At 44.9% G+C, this 26,222-nt stretch overlaps 1 protein-coding gene across 3 annotated transcripts in view; it reads right to left on the reverse strand.

Annotated features, from left to right (window-relative positions):
* Position 1: 1 nt before the first annotated feature.
* vex (somatomedin B and thrombospondin type 1 domain containing protein vexed) overlaps positions 2 to 26,222 on the reverse strand; it is a 96,266-nt gene continuing 70,045 nt past the window's right edge. For all 3 annotated transcript variants that reach the window (XM_089263374.1, XM_089263376.1, XM_089263375.1), the window contains exons 3-6: positions 20,379 to 20,573; positions 12,595 to 12,715; positions 3,208 to 3,284; positions 2 to 3,152 (exon numbers count right to left, since the gene is read on the reverse strand). In XM_089263374.1, coding sequence (XP_089119500.1) covers positions 2,527 to 3,152; positions 3,208 to 3,284; positions 12,595 to 12,715; positions 20,379 to 20,573 — 1,019 coding nt within the window. In that variant the 3' untranslated portion in view covers positions 2 to 2,526. The remainder of the gene's footprint in view (positions 3,153 to 3,207; positions 3,285 to 12,594; positions 12,716 to 20,378; positions 20,574 to 26,222) is intronic.

Consider the following 26,222-nt stretch of genomic DNA (forward strand, 5'->3'; position numbering starts at 1 on the left):
GCTCTCTGCGCACCTGCGCAATTGGGTCAAACGGTAACGATCCAAAATCAGCTGTGCGCTGCCACGCCCCACGCCAGACGCGCTGTCAGCTAGCCCCTCCGAAACCAGTCAAACAAATTCGTTTGCTCCTCTGTTTCGGCCCCAGTTGCTGATTTCAGTTCTCTTTGTTTTTGTTTTTTAAAATAATTTATTTATTTTTGTTCTTTTTATTGTGAATGCGCAATTTTATCATTATTATTTTCATGTATATATATATACTCATATATATATATAAATATATATATATGTATATATATATATTAGAATATTCAATTTCAAATTTGTATTGATTTCTTGTTGTTTTTCGTATGTGCCTTAATGTTTATTTAATTAATTTGTTTTATAATTATATATATTATTTTTTTCGAATTTCTCTTAATTTTTTATTGGTTTCTGTTCTTTTTGATATATTCTCTCTATGTTTGTTTGTTTGTGTGTGTGTGTGTGTGTGTGTGTTAGTGTGCTTACAGAATATATATTTGAGACCGCTGCAAACACTTGAACTTGGAAAAGTGCTCCAAAGGGAACATCTATTAAGGGATCTTGCGAAATTCTCAGACTAAGTGAAACTGAATTCGATATATGAATCTAAATCTGAGCTTATATAGCAACATATGTTGCTACATCCATTCGAATAAATGTTTGCAGCACTTCAAATTGATATTCTCCGCTTTGTAGGCTAGTGTAAATGTATGTAGGTGTTGTAGGTTAATGGTTAGGCATGATAAACTCGTACATTGATGAGGGCTGAAGTAATATTGTGTAATCCATATAGATCTGATTTTATATATATGTCTAGTCCGACTGGTCACATACACTACATTATTTCGCTTTTATGACTGCATGTAATTCGTATTATTGGAATGTTTTTATAGCGCTTACGTCTAGTCTGGAAGTGGAGTTTGGGGTTTTAGAGAAAACGTTGAGTTCGGACAAGCTCTAATTGCGCTGTCAAGATTCTGTTATTGAATTTTTTTCTCATATTTTATTTAGCATAGCATAGTGGACAGCGGTACTTGAATCCTTGTTGAATTTGTTTTCCTCTTGTGATCAATTCGAAATATTTTTGTAGTATCTTTTCTGATAGTACATAGATACAGCTATATATGTATCGGTAGATCAGGGGACCTGGTTGCTAATATAATTATATTTATTGGTATATATCGTATTATTAGTTAGTTATATCTCTCGTTCTGGGCTAAGACTCATCGATCAGCCGTTATTCATTTGCCGCTGAGCTTTGCCAGACACCAGAGTCTGAGTAAATGATCTATTTACAACTTGGGAGACGGTAGGAACTCGCCGGTTTCATTTACAGCGGGTTTCTACCGTACTCTCACGCTTCATAGCCTTGCAGGCGTTTCCTTTTAAGCAAGGGACATAACGGTGATTCCGATCAGACTCGTTAGAGTAGTTTACTGCAAGGATATTTGAATTCGGCCTGCCGAAAATCTCGTGTTTTTTTTTTCGCTTTCTATATATTATTTTGTTCAGCTATCGATTATGCGTGATCTATTGAAAGAGAGAAAGATATGGGGAGAACGGGGCATGGGTAGACTCAAAAAAATACACATTCACTGTATGTAAATTCTTAATTAACTGTCTTAAAGTTTAAACACTTATATGCGAGTTCTTCTCTCATTGTGTGCGTGTGAGTGAGGGAGGGGTGGGGCGGGGTGCTGGGTGCTGTGGACAGCCGCCGTGCGATATGATGCTTGGATATGATATGAATACAAAGAAACGAGACAAATAGTTTGGTTTTGTTACTCGTTCTCTGTCGTGCGTACAGCCACTGTGAGGAATCGTCCCATTGGGTATGCGGGCAATGCAGCTAAATTCTAAACTGCCGTTACTTAAATTGCCTTTGCAGCCATAGCAAACAAAAGCAACAAATGCGCAGCACTGCGCACAGATAACGGTTCTATTTTCTGACTTTGCTTTGATCGTCGTCGAGTCAATGCAAACAATACTTAAAGAAAAGAGACAGATAGTGCATACAGATATTGTATTGTTGCTTGTTCTTCACTCCAGCGTCAGCAGGTAGATTGCTTGCCGAAGCACAGATACCCTCGTTTTTTTTAGGACTATTGTTTTGCAATAATGCAAGAATTACATATAATAAATCTAAATCTATATGAAATATTGTTGACTTTTATCAAATATGGATATGGACTGACTTCATCAGCAAGTGTGCTGAAGGTGTTATCGGAAAGAAAGAGAGAGCAACAACAAAAACAGAGCATGGAAGAATTATAGCCGTTATAACGTAAGCCGTTAATTATGTATGGCTATTACCCAATGGGAACTGGAGAGATAGGCTTGGGCTCTGGGATGGGCTCTTGGGTTTGATGAACTCGCTACATAGACTACGCGTATACCCTACACATATATATTGACGTCCTCGATCAGATTTAAAAAAAAAAAGTGAATATTTATCCAATTATTGCATTGGATGGCTGCGAATACTGCTCCTGCTGTGGCAGCTGCTTAGACGAATATGAATTGCGCGTGGTTGCATTTCTTGGGTGGGCCGATGGTCAGGCGCAGCCACTTGCCGCGACATGACGGCGCCGGCAACGCGCTCCAGCGCGTCGTGCGACCCGACAGCCCCTCGCCGCGGCAGTGATAGTTGAGCAGCAACTGTTGCTGTTGTGGCTGCAGCGCCGGCGGCAACATGGGCGCCGCAGCACTGGCGCTGCGCTTGGACGTTGCAGCGCGTGGATGATGCGATGATGGCCTCTGGTGCTTGTAGCCATAGCTCTCGCGGCTGGCCGCCTCCGCCTCCGCTTCCGTTTCCGCTTCCGCATCGCCATCCGCCTCGGAGTCGAGCATATTTTGTGCATCATCCTCCTCGGTGTCCTCCTCCTCCTCCTCCTGCTCCTGCTCCTGCTCGTCCTCGTTATCATCGTCATTGTCATTGCTGTTGCTGCTGCTGCTGTTCTCCTCGCCCTCCTCTGTTAGATATGGCTGTGCCATTAGAGTCTTATGCGTTGTAGTTGTTGTTGTTGTTGTTGTTGCTGTTGCGCCTCTGCTGCCCGCCTTCCCCACAGCAGCCTCAGCATCTTTGTCCTGCACCAGCGCCTCGAGGTCACAGCGCACAGTTATGCGATCACCTGCAGCAGCACATTGTCCATGAGGCGTACAAGGGAAATCTAGTGAATCACTTACCCTCCAGCATCAGGTTGTAGGGCGGCAGCTTGTGGCAGGCCTTGGATGCCTTGATGACCTCGAACTCCACGCAGTATCTGCAAGAAGCGAGAGAGATTGATTGACTATAGATATGGATAGAAAGTTTTCTCATTTATGGATACCTTCACAATGTCTATCAAATGCCATTTAATCATATTCGGTTTATGTCTTTGTGCCCCTTAATAGACCAAACCCCGATTACGTTTAATTTAAAACATTTTCCATTTCACGTTTTCAGCGATTGACAGACAGACATTAGCTGTATTTAACATTACAATGAACTTTGACATGGAAATAATCAGCAAAGGCAGCGAGAGAGAGAGGGAGAGAGCGAGAGAGAGAGAGGGGGAGAGGGAGGAAGGCAGGAGCAGACAAAAGCACTTACAGAATAATGATTATTGTGCAGTTGTGCGTGGGCGAAAAAAGTGTAAGAGTGAGAGAGCGATACAGAGAGTGTGTGAGACAGAGAGAGAGAGAGAGATGGGCTATACAGTTCAAAGGCGTCGCTATTCAACCGGAAATTCGAACTGTCTATTAAGCCTAACAATTTCCGTTTCCGTTACGCAAAAAACGCAGCGCCACAAAAACATAGAGACAGAGAGAGAGAGAAAGGGGGGAGAGAGAGATGGCGATAAAGGGAGAACAGAGAAGAGTCAACTGTCAAGTGGCAGTGGGTGTCTGTTTAAATGTGTGTGCGTGTGTGTGCGTGTGTGCGTGTGTGTGTGTGTTTGACAGCTGTCAAGGTGTTGACATCGGAAATTGCGTCGGAAATTCAAATGTGCCCTCAAATGCCGCTGATGCTGCTCCTCTCATGGATTGGGCGGATATTTGCCCACTTAGCCTCGAGAGCTCAATTAGCAAATCGCCAAATTAGCCAGGCAGCCGAATTCACAATTGACGCCACGGAAATCAAAATCGCAAATTTGAAAAAAGGAAAAACGGTAAATGCAATGACGACAGGTGGAACAGGTATGAGGAGTGCTGGCTGATGAAGGGGCTCTGCATGGAGGTCAGGGACATGGAGAGAGAGGGAGAGCCATTTAATGTGTTTTTAGTTGAAGTGCGGCTGCATACCTCACATGATATCTGCAGCCCTTGAGCTATTGGAGTGATGCCTCTCAATGGGCAAGTGCCCTACCACTTGTCCAGGTTGACTCGTGTTGCTCTCATCATACTTGAGCCAGGAATTCGGGCTGCCAGAAAAGGAAATTTTGCTGGCCCTCACTTATATGAACAGCAGCTGCATTCCAACTTTGATAGCCCTACCTCTCCAGGTACTCGAGATATGCCAAAATAGATGAGTGGTCCTAGACTAAGTTACAACCTACGTGATGTATAGGACCTCAAGCTCTTGTGCCGCATAGCCAATCCACCCAATGATCAAATGACTACAGGGTACACAAAACAAACGAAAAGCAATTGAAATCAAACCCAAAGCAAATGCCGCTCTGATAGAAATATAATTCATGCCGACGTCGGCTCTACTGGAGCTGAGCACTTAATTAACTTGGCCCACAGCTAGGCGACGCCATGTCCTGCGCGTCCTCCACGTTCTGTCGCCCGCCCGCCCTCGGTCTCCAGCTAGCTGGCCATAAAGGTAAATTGAAAAAACCAAAAAGAAGAACAAGCAAAAACAACAACCAAAACACGTAAGAAAATGCATGTAAATAAAAACTCCGGCGTAGTCGTCGTCGTCGTCGCCGCACAGAAGCAATAAAAATAAACAAGGCAATGGCACAGGACTCTTCAGCAGCAGAACATAATTAAACTCAAGTGGCAAGGGGCTCACGCTGACAGCGGGCGGGGTGGGCGGAACGCCAGCAACATGGAGTGGTCGAAGCTGAGAATAAGACATAAAAAGAATTTTCCGGACTTGAACTTGATGAATACATTTTTTAGGCAATTTCTTAGGGAAATTAAAAACAAAATAAAATAAATTATGTATATATATTTATGTATATGTGTGTATATGTCATATTCTTAACAGTTGCTATAATTATAATGTGACGAGAGAGCAAGAGAAACAAGAAAGAGAAAGAGAGAGAGAGAAAGAGAATGATTTGCATAGGTCAGAATGAATGGATGGAGCAGGAAAGGGGAAAGAGGGGAAAGAGTTTCTTTCAGGTAAGGTTACTTAGTTCGGGTTTCATTCAAATAAAGATCTCGCACTGTCACTTAATAAAACTTTCATATGGCAACTCTACATACATACATATATGTTCATATTCGTCGAGCCCATCTGGCAACTCTGTATCCTTTGAGCAATAGCCAGACTTGGGTCATGCTTCAAATCAGAGTTATTCAAAGTAAGTCGAGCAACAAGTTGACAGAGCGCCAAATCGAAGGGTGAAGGGGACGACTCGTGTATGTGTGTGCGTGTGTGTGTGTGTGTGCGTGTGCTTAGCCAAGGCAAATGTCGACACTCTGGCAATTGGCTTCGGCTGTGGCTTCAGCTGTGGCTCCGGCGGCGGCTCGAATCGCCTCCGTTGCGCGCCATATGCTGGGGAAAAAGTCATTTTCTTGTCAAATATTTTGCCACTTCAAAGGACTCGGCGACAACTGTCAATGCCAGGCGAGCAGCGACACGACAATGAATGTGGCACAGGCACTTAAAAAAGTATTTGCACTCGTTTATGTGAAAGCCAAGCACAAACAAATAACAAAAAGAGAGAGAGAAAAAAAAAACAATTTCGATTGCGCGGGGCGGCCGTGAACGACTCTCGGAGATCTTAACCTTTGCTCTCCGCTGGCCGCGCCCCTTGCCTTGTTCCGTGCGTCGCTTTGCTACACTGCCAGCTAATATGCCCCATTTCTATCGCTCGCCTGGCTCTACTCCAGCTGCTAAAAATAATTGCTTGACAAAGTTGGCTCACAGCTTGCGGTGTTTCCCCACTTCTGTTGACCTCTTCTCTCCCTCTCTCTCACCCTCTCTCTCTCTCTCTCTCTCTCTCTATCTGCTCTCTTTCCCGCACACAAAAACCGGAAACGTAAAACGACGCGGCGACATCTCAATTTGGATTTTAGTCAATGGCGGCGCAACAGGCAGCAGGCCGCAGGCAGCAGTGCAGCGCAGCCCTGGGATTGAGCTGGACCCTCGAGCCCTGGGCCGGGGACTGGCCGCTGGACTCGTGCCCAGGCAAAGGAAACACTTTGCGGCGCTTGAGTGAGCCGCCTCCATGGCCGCATGCAGATGGAGGCCCAGGCGGAGGTAAAGACTTTGCTGGACTTTGCTTTCGCTTAGCTGCCTTCCTGTGTGTCCTTTGGCTGCTCTTTCTTCTTCTTGTGCTTCATCGTCTGCTTCTTCTTCTGCTTGTGCTTTGTCCTCGCTGCAAAGTTTTTAATGATGATTGAGCAGCGCGCGCAAATCTTGTTGCACACTTTCGAGCGACTGAGCAATGCAAATGCAGCTGCCCTCGGTTGCCATCGTTCTCTTTGCACCCCCCTCCCACCTCCCCTCTCCGCACACTTGCTCTTCATCGCCTCTCCCTGACCAGTCAGTTCAATGTCCTTTCGCTTGGCTTGGCAAATAATATATGCATGCATACAAACATATTTATGTATATATATATGTATGTGTATGTATATATATATATACGATAATTGATATTGACAATGTGTGGGCGAGCTGCTCGGGCTGCCAGCTAAAATTAGAACTGCAAATAGAGCGTGGGCCGGCGCTTCTTTGAATTGCTGCCTATAAAGGATGCGCCATAGCTCAGATATGGTAAAGTGAATGAGAGAAGGAGAGAAAGAGAGAGAGAGAGATATATAGGGAGTAAAATATTATACTTAGGATTAAGACTAGACTCTAGATTTAGACAGAAAGAGAAGCACTAAGACTTGGAGTTATTGGCCCAGACAACACACAGTTTAGCCTAGGCCTAAGCTTCCAACTGAGCCATAGAGCGTGTCTAGAGTATGAAGAGCAACTGCTGAGGACCAGAGACAAGAGACGTCACCAGGACTCTCTGGGTACGTTGAAAGTGCGAGTCTCATGCTTTGCCAACTGAACTTGAATAGAACAGAACTTTGGAAACCCTTTAGGGAATGTGACTAGAGGAGTTCTCTCTGTCTCTCTCTCTCTCTCTCTCTCTCTCTCTCTCTCTCTCTCTCTCTCTCTCTCTCTCTCTCTCTCTCTCTCCCAATCGAATTTGTTTGCTCTGCTTGCAAACACTTTTATTATTTGAAAGCAGTTAAATTTCTTGTTTGCTATCAGCCAGTCACACAGCTCACACACACACACACACACACACACACACATATATATGCTGCATAATACATCATTTATATTCTCATCAAATGAATTTAGTCGACTGCATTAGAAAGTAATTAGAAAGTTGATGCTTATCCATTTCGTGTGGCCTCTAAAACGCATTAAGTTGCGTTTACTCAAACTCTAGCTCAGCGTAAGTATACTCCCTCCCTCTCTCTCACTCTCTCCCCCACTCGCCCTCTTTCTCTCTCTCTCTCTCACTCTCTCACTCACTCCCCCACTCTCCCTCTCTCTCTCTCTCTCACACTCGTTCTATCTCTGTGTGCTGTGCCTTGTCCTTCGCATTAAGTGCATAATTCAATTTGAAAGGCAGACTTTGGAGTGCCCCCTTGAAAAGTATGCAAAAGCACAGGCAAAGCAACCACCCACACACACACACATAAACACACACACACTCACACACACACAGATGAGTTGGGCATAAAACGTGGGCAGCTGCGTTTGTTTAATGAAAATAAAGTAGCAGCTTTTACGCATTTTTATGGCTTTTATTCAACTGTTTGAGCGGGGGGGGGCGGGGGCGGGGGCGTGGACGCACCTGCTATGCAAATTAGCATACACATACATATATATGTATGTATGTATGTGTGTGTGTGTGTGTGTATCATAAAATCTGTCAATTCGCAGCATCATTGTCTTCAATTTTCAGCTGACTTAAAGACTGGCAATCAAATTGTCTACCTCCATTCCCCCATCTCCCCCTCTGCCATAAACTCTCCTATTCTCTCTCTCTCTCGGTCTCTCTCTGTCTCTCTCTCATTCGCTGTGCGCCTGCAAATTTATGCGGTTCAGGCTAATCCTCATGGGGATTTTTCGCTTAAAACGTTTTATTGTTGCCGCACACCCAAAACCAGGTAAAGCTGCAGAGAGTATTTAATGGAGCTGGAACTGGCATGGGAACTGGAACTGCGTGCGAACTAGAACTACAATTGGAACTGGAACGAGAACTAGAGTCGTGAATTACAGCTATGTATGTATGTATATGCAGTTAACATTATAATAACATTATAGGCACATTGAGAGCTGAAAGTGGAACTAGAAATGGAACTGGAAATGGAACTAGAAATAGACTCAGAAATGATACAGTTACAACAAGCTAGAACTAGGATGTCAATTGTAGCTAGAACTGAAACAGAAATTGAGTCAGGAACCAGGAACCTGGAACTGGAACTGGAACTAGCAGCGTGACTTTAACAAGAAGGAGCATGGAACCCTTAGCTTCAGCTGGATCTGGAAACTGCAGACATATTTTATTTACTCTAAAGTAGAGCTGAAGTTGTTGACCCGTAAGTCCTCCCTCCTTCTGGACCTTGGCACTACGGCAGCTCCGACTGCAGCCGTAACGGTAATGCCGGCTGTAATGATAATTGGAACTGGTCTGGAACGGAGAGGGGGACACGGTGCCCGGGCGGACCCTGTCTGTTTCTATTATATATATATTTTAAAAGGCCTGTCGACTGCAGATTTCCCTGATGTCCTGTAAATTTATCACATTACAAAAAAACAAAAAACAGAAAACAAAGTGTGAATTCTTCGCGGGGGTGCTCGCCCCAAGGGTGGGTAGAGAGAGGGAAGGCGTGGCCCCAAAGGTTCATACTGGGTGCGTGTGTATTACCGTTTCGTTCCTTTGTAATTTCTTTTTGCGGCAATCGCTTCGCACTGTCATTATGTAAATGAAATTGTGGCGAATTATTATTTGTATACCCTACGCAGAGCAGCAGAGGGAGAGAGCGGGTCTGCCACATTTGTGAGCGAGTATGTGACACGCTGTGAGAGACTGTCGAAGTTCACTTGCCTCGATTGGAATGCTTGAAACTGAAACGGGAGTATGTTCAATCTACATAGGGTGAGGGTATCCCTATATATATACCACTCTGATTGCACTCCTTTCATTTCTCGTTTATATCAAAAGAGATTTCCCTGCACTTTCCTTTGCAGTTATTGTGAGTGAGTAAAGTCTGAAGCTTCTTTTCTCTTCTCCTGCTCTCTCCTCCCAAGCTGCTTTACTTGGCAGAGCATCTCTCAAAGGGCATTTGCTCTTCGGCTTTTGCTTGCGCCCGAAACTTTCTGCTTGTTATTTTTGGCTGCTGCTCGTTTCTTTTCGCTTCATCTCCTCCTTCTTCTTGGGTTTTTATTTTGTTTTTCTGTTTTGTTATTTGCGTAATTTATTTATTTATTTTCTTTGTCCAAGTTCCATTGCTGTTGCTGTTGTTGCCGCTCAGCATTTGAGCGCATAATTCATAATTTGTGCCGTTCGTCCTTTGTCCTTTGTCCTCGGCCCGTAGTCCTTTAGCGGAGCAACAGCAGCTCCCTCTATCAGCAGCGAGGCAATAAAAGTTTGTCGCTAGTTAACAAATCATTGGACAAGTGAACTGGGCGACTCAACGACAGAGAGCGAGCGAGAGAGGGAGATAGGGAGTGAGAGAGAGAGAGATGTAGCTTTTGATTCAGTTTGAATTGATTTGTGTGTGCGCGCGTGAATGAATACGATTTCGATTTCGATTGCGATTTTTATCGTGGCGTGCAATAAATATTCATGAGCTCCATTCGCTCATTCATCATGCTCATGCGAGCGCTTTCGCCACTCGAGCCACACGAAAGCGAAGCGAATCAATTATCGAACCAAATTGAATCATTTGAGCCGCGGAAATTGATTGATCGAATATGTAATTCAAATTCGAGAGCAACAAAACTTTCGCATGCATGTGGATCCATATGAGAGTCTTATCGATAAAGATATCTATCGATAACGAATAGCCTAGCTATCGATATGTTTTGCCGTACAGTTGGACTGTCCATGAGCACGTTTCATGGGCTTCTCCTCTGCTGCTGCTCTTTGTGGAAATAGATTCGAATTGAAAGCAAATGGAAAAGACATAAAAAATAATAAATTGCGGATTTAATTTAATTTCGCAAACAAAAGTAAAGCGCAGCATAATAAACGGCTTTTGATGAGCAGCGAGAAGCACTCAAACATAAGAGAGACGGACGATAAGAGCGGAGCACAAAATCGCAGACCGCAACAGGCAACAGCAGCAGCAGTCGCGGGAGCAGGAGCAGGAGCAGCAGGAGTAGTACAGCTGAAGGCGCCCATCTGAACATTGAATGGACAACGTGGCGTATGCGGAACGTGATTGATGTCTGTTTGCTTATTTGAAGTGGGCACTGGGCAAGCCACGCCCCTTTGGCCTCATCACATGCAGCAATGAGCAGGAAGCGAGAGTGATAAAGAGAGAGAGTGAGAGTGAGAGAGAGAGGGCAAAGAGATACAGAACCAGAGTTCATAGTGAGACCAACTCATTGACTTGCTTGCTATACCAATGTATAGGGTATCTATGAGCTGTAAATGCTATGAATAGTCTGTAAGTGGAGGATATGCAAGAGAATCTAGATATAGCTTGATATAGAGGGTATCTTTAAGTCGTTAATGCCTTAGTTGAATAGAATGTGTAAGAGAGATGGAGTTTGACTAATAATCGAAAAGTGTCTTGCTTCATTTACAGGGTATCTTTGAGATGTGAATCTTTTTAACTTGAACTTGAACTAAATACTAAACCAAAGAGTAGGATTTAAAAGCGAGGTAAACATGTTAAGTAGTAGCAGTAAATTACAGGGTATCCTTAAGCTGTATATCAGTCCATTGCCAAAGATTGGAACAGAGAGAGCTGCATTGCGCTTTACCCAGTTTAGTTGGTCTACAGCATAGGGTATCTCCGAGTCAGGCTTGCATCTGGGTCTGCAGCTGGTCTAGTGGACAGTTGAAGAAGCCATCAAAGGCAGGGCTAGCGTCAAGGATTGCTGGCCAACCTGTCTGTGTGGCCGAATGGCATGAATCATAAACATTTCCATTTCCAGCTCGAACAAACAAATAGAATGAGAGAGGAAGAGGGGAACGAGGTAGCAGATGGAGAATGAGATGGATGAGAAAGAGCAAGCGGAGGAGGAGGAGGAGGAGGAAAACAAAGCAAGGCAAATGCTCGTGAGGACGAAAATTAACAGCGCGTCAAATCAAGGCGGAGATTTTTATACCGAACAATTTTTATGCGCCTTTTATGATGGATTTTTATTGCAGACGCTTATGCTGATGCGCCCCCTCTCGCTCGCCCGCTCACCCGCCCGCTGTCTCTGTCGCTCGTCCGCAGCTCGCATTACAAGATGAAATTGTTGTTTGCATGCCGCGCGAGTCATAAAAGAGCCGAACAGCTAGCAACAAATTTGGGATTAATACTGAAATTTCTCATTCTTTCCCTGCAGTTGCTCTCCCGTTAACCTAATGCCATAAAAGCGGCTTTGGAAAACGATTCGGCACACACCTTTCGCCTAGAATCGCGATTCCAAATTAAACAAAGTCAAGCGTAAAAGAAGGCTCCAAGTCGCGGAAAATCATTTCACGCTCGATACCTGAATTGAATTTTTAAGGTGCAGCGATTTATCTCCACGGCGACTGCGAAATCTTGAGAGTTATGGCAGAGAAAAGCTAGGCAGGCCACAGTACAGACACCGATGCAGATACGTACACAGATATGCATTCAGTTACCGATAGATATATTGAAAATTAGATGTTTGCATATGAAGATATGGGCTATACCATTTAATTTTCTCTTCTAGTCACTTCTGCCAAAAGTTAGAAATATAAAGAGAGATGTAAGGATGTAATGATATAAAAGATATGAAAGATATGATATGATATGATATGAGAAGGTACCAGGATATGCTGATACTATGATATGTATAGTGGCTTTTAATGCTGTCAAGTTCCTTCTGCCAAAGGTAAAATAGATATAGGGAGATGTAAGGATATGATATGATGTGTGAAGGCACCAAGATATGCTGATACCAAGATAAGAATATCATTGCTCTCTTCTAGCCTCGTCTATAAGGCGAACTTCAATGTGATTCTCGCTGTAACTCTCTTATGAATCAGGATTGATAGCTTCTTTCCATAGATAGTGCCTGCCCATATATAGCTTCTTCCCATAGCTAGTGTCTTTCCATAGACAGTCTCTTCCTGTAGATAGTCTTTTTGCCATAGATAGTTACTCCCCAGAGTTAGTATCTTCCCATAGATAGTCTCATTTCTTTGCGATACTCACTCATGATCCCGATTGTGCTTGTAGGAGTCGCGATAGCGCGAATGCAGATTGTGGCGGCTGTCGCTGCTCTCGTTGGTGCGATGACTGCGCGTGAGTGCGGCGGGCAGGAGAAGAGCCATTTCTGGAAGAGAGAAGAGGAAGATAGTTAGAACAGTCAGTAATATCAAGGCCAAGACTGTTGAGATCTATACTAAAGATTAGAAATAGAATTAGATTGAAGTAAATCATTATATTATGAAGGGCATGTATATAACGTTATATAAGAATCCACTTAGTACAGTAAAGCTTTAGAGGTAAATAGAGTCATAGAAAATAAAGAACATGAAAATATGAAGTGAAGCTCAGGATGTGAAATCAAATTGTAGACGCGAATCGCGCGTTCTGTGTCGCGTGTCACGTGTTGCCCAGACGGGCGAGGCTCGAGGCGTGGCTGCAGCCGGAAGAGCTGGTTGTAACAGCAGCGTGTGTTTGCGTGTGTGTGCGTGTGTGTGTGTGTGTGTGTGCGGAAGTGCGTGCCTGTATGGCTGGCGGCTATGCCACACGAATCGCATTTGCTTTGACTGGCTTCGCATGATGTTTGCATTGCTGAGAGCGAAATCAAAACATGCCATTAGACGAGCAACCGACAAAAAGAAAACAGCAAAGGAAAAAGGAAAAGCCAAAGAGGCAAGGCAACGGGAAAGGAGAGAGGGGAACGCCAAGGAGGTGTGGCAGCCACAGCTGACAAGGACAACAGAAGCGTGCTAGCGATTGCAAACAACAAAACAACTTTTGCCGTTTCCCTTCGCCCTTCGCCCTTCTCCCTTCGCCCCTTTGCCAATTTCCAATGCTCAACGTGGGGCCCCCTATTGCCTGTGCCCCCGCCCCCCATTGCGACTCAATATGCGACGTCCTCTTCCCCAATTCCGACTGTCGCATTGACAGACCGCCACGAGCCACATACTGCTGTCACTGACACCCACCTGGAGCAGGGAGAGGGGCGGGGTCGGAGCAGCGGGAGACATTCACCTGCGGAATGGAGAAATGGAGACGGGGGACATTGCTTTACTTGCAGCACGTGCCACAGCCACGCACAGCCACGTGACTCGTGAAAAGGTGTCTGCCAAAGCAGCAGAGAGTCAGGGGAGGGGAAGCGGGAGGGGGTGGAGGGGAGTTGTAGCAGCATCATCAGCCTTGGCCTGGTCTGCATGCATTGACGACACACTACATCTCGCATGGACAGCCGTGAATTGACAGCCTGGCCAGCCCGGCCGGGCTCTGAGTCAGTTGCAGCCTCGAGCCACGCCCCCTGCTTATGGGCGGACTGGGTGCAAGGCGAGAGATAGAGCTTATTAGCAGCAGCAGGGGAGGGAGCACTCTAGATGAGAACACTCTTTCACTTGGCATCAGGTCTTAGAAATCTCTTTGACAGATCTGATACGCAGTCAAGGCGAGCTACGGGCTCTATACCCTGTAAATATTGCAAATGGGTAGCTTGAATGACGAGTGTGAGAAAGGCAGGAGGCGGGTGGGAGAAAGAGAAGTGGGGTGACGAGGCAGAAGAAACGAGAGGGAGAGTTTTACATTATGGGAAAGATAAAGAGATGAGCAGAAGAGAGATCTAGTTAGACAAGAACAGAGAAGAGAAGAGAGAGAGGAAGAGAGAGAGAGAGAGAGAGAGAGAGAGAGAACGAATGAGTCACAGCTGCAAAGACAGCTAAATATTATGAAAATCAAGGTCATTAACAGACTTTGACCTCTGCGTTGCTGCAGGGCGCGTGCGAAAGAGATGGCGCGAGTCTAGAGTAGAGCTAGACGTAGGCGTATTTAAAGGACTTGCACGTGCCACGGCAAATGGAATGTCAAGTCGACAAACGGATGATGGTCCAAGCTTAAACTGTGCTTTATCAGTTAATGTGAGAGTGTAAAAGAGAAAGAGAGAGAGGGAGGAAGAGAGAGAGAGAGGGGGAGAGCGGCACATATGTATTGCATAATTTTTGGTCGTCAGCAGGAGCACACACAACTTATGCAAATTTAACAAGTCAAGTGCCGCACACATACACACACACATACACCCACCCACACGCACACACACACACACACTCGCACGCATACATTTGCATAATCAAATGGCATATTGTTGTGCCTCGGTTTGGCTGGTTTTCGGCTACGTTTTTCATCTTGGACGATTACCTACTTGGCCAAGCACAACACACACACACACATGCACAAGCACACACACACACACTCACATACTCACACATACATGCAAGTTAATTGGAATTTAGCACATGGCCCGTAATTCACAGCCCTAAGTGAATGAGTGTATAACGTATGTATGTATACATATATGTGCAGGTGAGTGTGTGTGTGAGTGTGTGTGTGTGTGTGTGCATGCGAATGGATGTCTGTAAGTGTACAGCAATTATTTTTATAACGTTAATGAGCACTGCGCATTATTGTGGCCTGCCAATGGCGGCGACAACGAGAAGCCCTGAAGAAGGCCGACGATGGCAGCGACGACAGTCGGCGACAAAAGTGAGCGCACACACATTAGCTGCACTGCGCGCAAATTCGGCCAACGCACTTGAGGCGAAAGTGAAGCTGACTATGAATATGGGAAACTGTTTGCTTGATTGATTGATTGGCTTAATCATATGATTGACTGGGAATCATATATTTCTGGTCATTGACTGATTGATTGAATGACTGACTGACGAGTGACTGATTAATTGGCATAAATGTATCAAATGAGAATGACAGCTTAATAGTTCGGTTATTGATTTAGCGCTGTAGGGACTCCATTTGATTGAAGATTGGTTGATGAACTCCACTGACTGAATGATTGACCGTTATATATGTCTAATAGAATCCATTCCATTGCTGATTGAATGGTTGACTACATACATATGTGTCTGGTTGATTGTTTGTAGGACTCGGAGATTGAAAGTTCATGATTGATTGGAGTATTTGTCTAGTAAGAGAATCTTGTAGTAAAACCTCGTAATACTCACGTAGATCAAGCAAAGATATTGTATATGAATAACTAAAGACTTGCCAAAGATTGTCAAAGTTTGGTTAAAAACGAGATTCACTCGGTGTTTTCGCTCAGTGTAGTTAACTAAATTCACAGCATTTTCCACCTGCAAATGGCGCTGGGCATTGTACAAGGCAGAAGCAGGTGCGAGTGTGTGTGTGGGTGGGCGAAGGGGCGTGTTTGTTTACCTTAATTATTACACACATGCCAAAAAAAGAGTGAGTCAGAGGGAGAGGGAGACTGGAAGAGAGAGAGAGAGAGCGAGAGAGAGAGACACGCCTGGTTGTTAGCAATTAACTTGGCATTACACAAATTTTTAATAGCATACTTAATGACGCGAACGAGCGCGCGCGCACGCCCCTCTCTGCGCTTCTCATGCGGCTGCTTGGCTCGTGTCTTGAGCAAATTTAATTTGCGCCCTACCCAATTATCTAACACAAATTGCACGTATTTAATGCCAGTTGTTTGATGTCGCAGTCGCTGTTGCTCTTTCTACTGCTGCCGTTGCTGCTGCAGTTGTTGCTGTTGCTGTTGCTGTCAGGTGTTGCTGCAACAATACCTGCAACAGTTGAGCGAGGCAAGCGCAAAGCGCTCTGCAGGCAGCTTCTTCTTCCTCCCTTTGCTTTGCTTCAGTTGCTGCGTTGTTCGTCTTACTGTATACCCTGTAATCGATGCAGGGGCTGAGTGTTGATGGGCTAAGGCATAGTTATATATAGCATATCATTATAGGTATCTACACAAGAGTCAAATTAGTCCGTCTACTGTTCTCTCACTCTCTCTCTCTCTCTCTTTCTCTGTCTCTCTCTATCTATCTCTCTCTCTCTCTCTCTCTCTCTCTCTCTCTCTCTCTCTCTCTCTCTCTCTCTCTCTCTCTCTCTCTCTCTCTCTCTCTGGTCAGTAATACTCAGCAGCATTTCCTCACTCTGCCAGCGGCTTTGATTTAGATTTAAGTTGCGCTTTGAAGCGCCCTCTGCCTGTCTCTCTCTCTCTACCCCTCCCCTGCCATGTCCAGCTGTTATCGACATTTTAATGCTCTGTAATTGCCCGACTAAAGCCAAAGCAAAAGCTCCACGTTGTCTGACAGCAATTTGCAAGATAAACAAATCACACACACACACACATTCACACACACGCTCACACACATGCGCACACACGCACACTGCTTAATACTATAAACAGCTTTAAAGCATTTAATTCGCATCTGCTTCTTCTCTCTGTGCGCCTGCAAATGTCAATTAGCTCTTAAATAATTGCCTCAGCTGCTGTCAAAGTGCCAAAAGGGGGAGGAGCGAGAGGGAAGGCGTGTTGCCTTCTTTCCAGCTGAAGGTTCTCAGGGCTATTACAACAGTTGCAGATAGTTCGGTTTGCTGCATTGAGCTGATCTGGAGGGATTCAGCCGAAGCAACTTGTTGATTCGCTCTCTAAAGACGGGGGAATTTCGTTTGCATTTGATCTATATACCAGAATTCGATAGTATTTATAGAGGGAGAGGGAGAGGGAGATGATAAACTCACATTGAAAGTTTCTATAAAAATAATTAATCATTAATCAACTCAAAGCTCTGAGACCAAAGTCCTTCAAGCTTTTAGCTATTTCTTAATTGAATTTGATAGTTTTAATGTGACTTGCTTTATCCAGCACTAAACAGCCGTTAATTACGAATTCCTTACTCTCTCTCTCCCTCCCTCTCTCTCACACTCTCTAGATGGTTGTGACATGTGACGTCTGGTGTGTGTGTGTGTGTGTGTGGATCATTTCTGCATACAGAGCTTAACAATTTTTTCTAATGGCTGCAATCAAAGTTTTAATTAAACGCTTAAAGAGCGAGCGGACGAGCGTCAACAAGAACCGCAAGCACAACTAAGTCCAGAGCCAAACAGCACAAACAGAAGAAGGAGCAGGAGCAGGAGCAGGAGCAGGAGGGGGAGTAGAAAGACTGGGCACGTTCGTGGCTAATGGAGCACAGGCGACCCAAAACATAAACAAAAAACTTCTGCTGCGATTTTTAATAGTTTTTTTTTGGCTATTTTTTTTTATGCTTGCCGCAACTTCTTCTGCTTTGTATTTCTTTTTCGCACTCGTTCACGTAAAGAGCAAAATGGCAAAGTGGGTATATTGGCTTTCTCGCTTGTACAGAAGAGTTCTCCCTCTGTTTTCCCCCCCCTGTCTCTGTGCTGAGCACCGTTCCTCTATCTCCCTAATCTATTCATCTTTATCCGTCTCTATCCGTAGCTATCTTTCTCAATCCATCTTTGTCCGTCTCTTTCTTTATGTGTGCGTCTCTCTCAGTCGACATCTTTCTCCATTCGTCTTCATCTCTCTCTATGTCTCTCAATCCATCTCTATTTGTCTCTATTCGCTTCTATCCATCTCTATCTGCCTTCATTCGTCACTTCGCTTCTCCACCAATTCCTCAAATTACAAATCTACGCCCATTGGGGGCGTGACAGGCTACTCTCCCCCTCTCTACATCAAGGTATACCTATGTAGATCTATCCATTCACTTGCTCTTGCACCTTGGACGAGTATTTTGCAGTCGCTTAGGACCCACTATAGGTCGACTGCTGCTGAATGGGGGCGTGGTCGTGTGTGGGTGTTTGTGTATGTGTGCCGTCGGCGACACTTAGCCAAATATAATATGGCTTTTATGTCAGCCACTTGCACAAAATTGCTTTGCCAGGCCAAAGGGCAGGGACTTGGGTACGAACGGGGCGAGGTAGGGCGACAAGCCAGAGGGGAGAGGAGACAGGCAAGAAGCCGAAGCCAGAGATAGAGAGAGCGAGAGAGATGTATGTTATTTCTCTGGCCAGAGATTGGAGCCCAGAACCTACATCCACATGCGTCTTCTTCTTAGGACACTGCTCGCTTTTTACGTGGCCAACACGAAAAGAAGTCAACGAGTGCCGAGTGCTCGACTACAAAATACCCTTGAAGGCATAAGAGACTCATGTGATTGCCTAGCTTAAGGCAGGCATATTGCAGCAGTGTGAGCAAGTAAAGTCGGCCCAAGTCTAATATACCCTGGCTATAAGTCCATGAGTACAGGGTATTCCAAAGAAAGAGCGAACAAAGTAGAGTGAGAAAAAAAACTTTCAGCTACAAGCGAAAGCTGACAGATGCATCTGCAGCAAAGATGCCCCCACCTCTCTCTCTCTCACTCACTCTCTCTCCCTCTCTCTCTCTTTCTCTGTCACTCTCTCTTCTGGCAGAGTAGAAGTGCATCAGCATCTGTGTGGATTCGTGTAAACCATCCAGCCACCCGTCAAGTGACTTAGTTTGCTTCACATTCTGCTTGGGCGTTTAGATGAAAAAGCTTTTTGCATTGCACAGCTCTGTCAATGCAGCCGTCCAACCATACAAAGGGTTGACTTTGAAATACCCTGTAGATTGCTTGTGAAGAGTAGGCTCAGGTGAGACTAGGATAAGTCTTTCAATTAAAAGCAAAAAGAAAGAGGAAGAAGATAAAGAATACATAAAACAGATATACAATGGATGAAGAAGTAGAGAATGAGTGAGCCAGTTAGAAAGAGAAAGATGCGAATAAGAAGAGAAAGAGATGTAGAGCGAGATTGAAATAGAGAGATAGAAAATAAGATTGCTAGGAGTCAGAGAAGAGGTGGGATATACTTAGCGTTAAACTCATCAAAAGTGTTTCAAACTTCCAGTTGGACTACCCAAACTAAAGCCAAGTACGTGGTATTACAATGGGTGTAAAATATTTACGCTGCATTTTCTGGGGCGCTAACAATACGAGCCAAGTGCTTGCTAAGTGGATCAACATATCAACATTCTTAACAAATATGCAAAATGGAATATGAAATAAGCGAGAGAGAGTGAAAGAGAGAGAGAGGGGGAAAAAAGGAGAGCTGAAATGCTGTTGAATATGAGTGGATTCGTGTAGAAGTGAAAAACTGGAATTAATTAAGCCAAACAATGCCTGAAAAGGCAGCAGAAATGAATTGAAAATTCCCATTTCATTTGCTGCTGCATTCTGGATATCTCAATTTATCAATATCCCTTGCAAATATCAGTTAGATTTTAATTGTAAATTGTATATTGAAAGGGCCTGCGAATCGAGGCTGGCCATCGACTATTTTAATTAACGCGCCACAACACAGATGCAGGCCCGGATCGAGATAAACGGGTAACCCAGTTGCAGTGGCTATTGTTGTAAACGTGAATGGACGACAGCTCACCTGACAGGTGCAAGGGTGCAAACACGATAAAGGAAGCGATGTCAGGCCGGGATATTTTTTATTAAAAATGAATTTCATTAAAATACAGATACAGATACAGATACAGATACAGATACAGATACAGATACAGATACAGATACAGATACAGATACAGATACAGATACAGATACAGATACAGATACAGATACAGATACAGATACAGATACAGATACAGATACAGATACAGATACAGATACAGATACAGATACAGATACAGATACAGATACAGATACAGATACAGATACAGATACAGATACAGATACAGATACAGATACAGATACAGATACAGATACAGATACAGATACAGATACAGATACAGATACAGATACAGATACAGATACAGATACAGATACAGATACAGATACAGATACAGATACAGATACAGATACAGATACAGATACAGATACAGATACAGATACAGATACAGATACAGATACAGATACAGATACAGATACAGATACAGATACAGATACAGATACAGATACAGATACAGATACAGATACAGATACAGATACAGATACACTTGGACTTACCTCGCAGTATCTTCTTATCCCGATGTCCGTGACAGCGATAGCCTTGGCAGGCTCGCTTCTGGAGCAGTGATGGGCAGTGCTTGCCTCCGTTTTGGGCTGCTTGGAGGACTTGGCGGGTGCGCGTCATCATGCCAGCGCCGCAGCTCTTGTCGCACTCGCTCCACGCTCCCCAGTCGCCCACCTGGCAGTCGAGCACTGAAAGTGAAGAGCAGAGTTGAGAATTAAGGCTATGAAGACATTAAGCTCAAAAGCAATGCCAATGCAAGTACAGTGAAGCCTAGCTAAAGCACTTCGCTTATGAGAACAGATTGAAAGCAAGTGAATTAGCTTGCTATTCAGCTGCAGATGCAATCTAGTTTCTCAACGCAGTTTCTGCTAGAGGCAGGCTTCACTGTACCTGCATTAGCTTGTGGCATCTTGTCTTCCATTAAATATTCCTTTATTTATGTTTCCACAGCAATTGCTTTGCGGCAGTCGAATGTTTCATGATTGGAATTTCAGCAGCTTTTACGAATTTCTAATCCCGTGCTTTGTCATTGCCTTTATCGGCTTAGCCAACACTGGACAGTGGACGCAGCGGGGCGTTGCCACCTAGCTGCAAGTGGAATATGTGGAAACAAAGAAAACATTTGTCATGCAGTGCCCACTGCCGAGTGCTATTCACAGCGGACTCACTGAGGAAATGTGGGACAAAGGATTTTTGGATGAAATAGCTCGGAGCGGACTTTTGTTGCAGCTCGAACTGCAGCTGCAGCAGCAGCTGCTGTAGCTAAATACTAAATGCTAAATGCAACGAGTGACGTTTCAAGTTTCTTAATTAAAAATTGTGCAGCTCCGGCAAAATTAATTAAAATCCATTTGCCTTGATTGCGTCGCCTCTAGCTATGGCCGGGCGAGCATTTCCAGTTTGGCCCTTAAAGGGCGCTAATGAAGCCACAAAGCGAGAGAGAGAGAGGGAGAGAGAGAGAGAGGGAGCCAGCTCCAATATGAATTGAAATATGCTACGGCCAGCCATCACGCTCCCGTACTCTGTCCCACTCTCTCCCTCTCTCCCTCTCTCTCTTTGCTTCTCTCTTTCAGGCTGTTGTATTGCATTTGTTCAGTCAGAAATGGCAAAAAACTGTCTTTAAAATCGATTTTAACGGTATTTATCGACGCCATTTCCAAAGTTTTTCTCTGTTTCTGATACCTTGTATATATGGAAATTCGTAAAATTCGGGGCATATTGGTTTGCTACATTGCAGAGACTTAATATTCCCCAAACTCTTTCATTGATACATATATTCTATGATTAATATCGATTAATATCGAAATGTGTTTCACATTACTTCTGCAATTATTTTTCTGTAAAATCCGAGATATTTGTATGCTCTTGGTGCGGGGTATCTGCCCGTCGTGCACACCCCACTGGGTGCAGTTTTGCGTTGCTCTTGGCTCGGTCCGTGTATTAGGTTTAAAGGGCCTTGCCTGTAATTTTGCACACCACACCACAAAAGCCAATTTATATTTTTCATTTTCATTTTCATTTCGCTGGGTTTTTCCAACAAGTTTTTCTCTTTCTCCGCCTTTGCTGAGCATTTTAGCCATTGGCTTGCTCGGCGCTTGGTGTGGCCGCGCCAAATTAGCAAAAACGAGCAAAATGAGGCCAAAACAAAGCGCCGGGATAATAGAACTAAGTGCAAGGAGCTGTCGCAGCAATGGAGGAGGCGGACGAAGCGGAGAAGGAGGCGGGCCGAGAGCGGGCGTAAAACTAAAGTAGTTAAAATTATGATTGCATTGGCTGCCGGCAAAGTGTTTAGCATATTGTGTGCAGCAGCAGCAGCGGCAGCGGCAGTCATGAATGCGAATGAGAAGCGCATAGAGAGGCAGCAGCGAGTGGAGCCAGCAGCACAAAGCAAACTTTTGCCTCTGATCCGGCTTGTTGTGGCAATAAATGGCATAAAATGCTGCTTAGCAATCATGCCACTTGATGGGGGGCGTCCCAGTGTAGAGGGCGTGTCTTATCCTTAATGCCCACGCTTCCTTGAGAGTTGTCAGCCAGTTGGCTAGTCGGCCAGTTGCCCAGTTGGCCTTGTGGCTGCGCTCTTGGCGACAATCAAGTCGCCGTCCGTCCGTCCGCAACTGCTGCAGTTCCAGTTGCAGTCGCAGCAGCTGCTGCTGTTGCTTATGGCAGCTGCTCGCCCGCGCTGTCTGCTGATAACGATGACAATTATAGTAATGATGATGGCCATGATAATGACCATTATTATCATTACGATAATTATGCAGCTGGCTTGGTTTAATCTCCGAGAGTGGAGTCCCCAATTCCTAGCTGCACTTGATAGCAGCTGTGCGCTGTTGCCACACTTCACACTCAACTGCAGCGTTGCCACACTTCATTCGCTTGCTAAGTCAATATTAAGCGAAAGTGCTAGTTGGGGAAATATGTACTTCAAGGGAAGGAACTCCAGTCCAGTCAACTTTCTAACTGTTCTACTTTCCAGTACTCCATTCGATTGGTGCTTACGTTTTCTTTTCCTATGTTTCATTTTCAGCCTTCCTTTGCAACTCTCACTTTTAATTTCAATTTTCGATTCACATTCTCATTTCCATTGCTCGCAAATTCCATTTCCACTTTCCAGTTCCATTGCTCGCAAATTCCATTCCCACTTTTCAGTTCGAGCTCCCATTTGAAATCCCTTTCGTAAGTTCCATTAATAATTATGATACTCTCACTTCCAGCTTCCACTTCTTACCTTGAGTTCCAGCTTTCACTTTCTTTTTACGAGTCTCGTCTCCAGCTTCCTCCTTCCATCTCCATTTCCAGCAGCTACTTCCAATGGCCCCTCTCAATTCCTATTTAAATTGCTCACATTCATCAGCCACTGGCAAATCTGATTTGCTAGTTCCAGCCCGCTCATTCCCCTACCAGGACCGCTGCACTCCGCTTCGTACTCCCATCTGCTCGCTCCACTGCCCATTTCCAAGTGCAACATTCCAGGCGCCAGTTGCACATCCCATTAGACACTTCTTCTGCATGCTGTGTGGGCCTCGCTCAATGCGTCACATGTAAATGTCATTGTCTCTAAGCCTGTAAATTTCGCAGCTATTGCTGGGATCAGAATGCCGCATGCAATTACACAATGGCTCAGCCGACTGCATGGGGGGAGCGAAGGACGTTTCCTTGACTGCTGCTGCTCCTGCTGCTACTGCTGCTGCTGATGTTGTTGGTGCTGAAGTTGCATTTCCTTGGGGCACACACACACGAGTTGCCACAACATAACTCAATGTCCATGGAGAAGGGCAAAGGAGCACGCCAGCAGCAGCAGGAGCAGCAGGAGGAGGGCCAACAGCAGCAGCAGTTGCTGACGCGTTTGCCTCGACACGAGGCTGCGAGAAATAAACACAGCTTGGTTATTTGTGGCCAGCGATGTGAAGCAAATGCCCCTAAAATGTTGCAGCTGTTGTTGTTGTTGCTGATTCCCTTTGCCCCCCCAAAAAAAAAAGAAGGGGGAAAACAAAACAAGCAGAGATCCTTTGCACAATCTAGTTTCCCTGTTGCCCGCTTTGGTCAGTTGCGTTTGACATTCGCCCTTTAAACCGACAAGCTCTCCCTCTCTCTCTCACTCTCTCTCTCTCTCTCTCTCTCTCTCTCTATCGCCGTGTTTGTCTAGCCAAGTCAAACAATTGCTTTTGACAAACTCAAGTGCGGCAGATAAACAGATAAAAAGTCGCATCGCCCTTTTGTTTTCCACTTGGTCAATGCAAAGGAAAAGCCAAAAAAAATCTCGTGAACTGCGGCAACAGCGCGGAGCAACAAGAAACGCGGACTTTTGGCCGTCAAACGCTGCATTGCTGCCACACTTCAGTCAAGTGGTTTTTTGTGCTGCAGCGGAGCCAGCGGACCTCGGCGGACGCTGGAGGTAAGAGCAGAGCAAACTTGCCGCGAAGTGCGGCAACAGCGCCTCTGATTGTGATGAAAATGAATCTGTTGTCAGTCTTTGAGGTATTCAGTTATGATTCGAATCGAAATTTAAGTAAAACATTCCATGAACTACGTTAAAGAGGGAGAGAGATCAGGAGATAGAGGAAGTCACAGGGTGAAAAAGAAAGAGACAGAGTGAGGAAAGGTATAGACAGAGACTGTGAGAGAGAGAGGGGAGAGATTCAAGAAGAGTGAAGCATAAAATAAGCGATATATGAATATAGAGAGAGAAGAGTGAGAGAGAGACAGAGAAAGTGAAAAAAAGGGATAGGTAAAGCAACACAGAGCGAGTGAGAGCATAAAGTAGAAACCGTAAGGAAGTAAAGTAAACCCTCTTTAAAACTGCATTGTTGCCAAACTTCGGTTAGTCTTAAGTGCTTTTAGCTCATCTGAGGCATGGCTAATTCATCGTCTATCGGTTTCAGTTTCTGTTGCTGTTGCTGCTGCTGCTGCTGCTGCTGTTGCAGCCAGGCAGAGCTCTCGCTGCTCACACAAATTGCAGCCAAAGTTTTTGGTCAAAACAAGAGGCTTACCACCGCCCCCGGCCCCACCTGAGCTGCCGTTGTCCGAAAGTTTTTGCAACCGAAGGGCTGTCAACAGCAGCAAGCCGAAGCAGAGACGAAAAAATGTTTTGGGGAAGTAGATGATGCAAACTTTAAATAACTGATATTGTCGCTTTGCAGCGTTTGTCAACACTGTCAACGGCAGCAGGTGCAGAGGAGGCGGCCGAGCAGCTCATAACAATAACTGAAACTTCAGACTTGAATGCTTTAGCTTCTTTGCTCGAGCCAACTTTGGCGAACTTTACGAGTTGAGCTCCTTTGGCGCAGTGTTGCCAGACGGCGCAGTGTTGCCAGACAGTTGCCTTTGGCACTCCGTTCGAAGTTATTTGAAATCAATTTGCGTAGGTCCGAGATGAGACACAAGAAAGGCTTGTTTCTATCAGAGCGTTGCCAGATCAGCGAGATGTTGTTGACCTTGACTTAAATGGATTTACTTAAACAAATTCATTTCGAGAAGAGAATGCAGCAACTGCATGGAACTGTTGTCATTGCCCAATTAATGAACGATTGGGCAATGTGGCCCATGTTGCCAGATGGTTAACAGAATGCGCTTAGTCGCCAATTGGCTTGCTGCTCATTTATTCATACATTTATGCCCGCGTGTATTTGGCTCTCATTTGGAACAGCGTCAACCCTTTGCCACCTGCCTCAATTGCCACTTGCCAACAGTAACAACAGCAATAACAACAGCAACAATAACAACAACAACAACAAGAGCATTTGCATTTGACAGTGCCCAATAGCCACTTAGTGGACCCTCCAAGTGCCACATTACGTTTTATTTGCCTGAAATGGAGAGTTCGCCTCGCCTCTGCCATGTCCCTGCCGCCCCCTGCTGTCCTCTCTATCTGCCTAACGGCACAGCTGGGTACAGTTGGCGAGCGCATGTGAAATGTGGCAACGTTGGGCCATTGTCAACTGTTGCCAGACCGCCATCTGAGTGAAAACAAAACCCTTTTCGAAAGCCAATCAAGCCTTGATCATAAATACTAGCTGATGGCCGACCTGAAAAAGTTCAAGCGAAGGCACGGATTAAAGTAAAGCCTAAGCGAATATTATTCGTGCCGCTTAAAGCTAACTTGACACTCATTTAGAGCTTTAAGGCTCTAGATAATCTCATTGGATTCTTAAAACCTACTTGAGGCTTAGAAGAACTCTACGTAAATCTCACTAAAAACTACTTCAAGCTGCATTTCAGTCACGGCTAGGCTAGGCTCAAACTCTCTTAAGGCTCGCTATCTGCCTTGAGCAACTCTTTCAGCAAATTCTTCGCAAGTCTGTCTTAAATCTCCCAGAAAACTTAAATTGCTCACGTTC

The sequence above is a fragment of the Drosophila navojoa genome, chromosome X (genome assembly GCF_054131105.1).
Source record: "Drosophila navojoa isolate 15081-1374.11 chromosome X, UAZ_NAV_1.0, whole genome shotgun sequence".
NCBI lineage: Eukaryota > Metazoa > Arthropoda > Insecta > Diptera > Drosophilidae > Drosophila > Drosophila navojoa.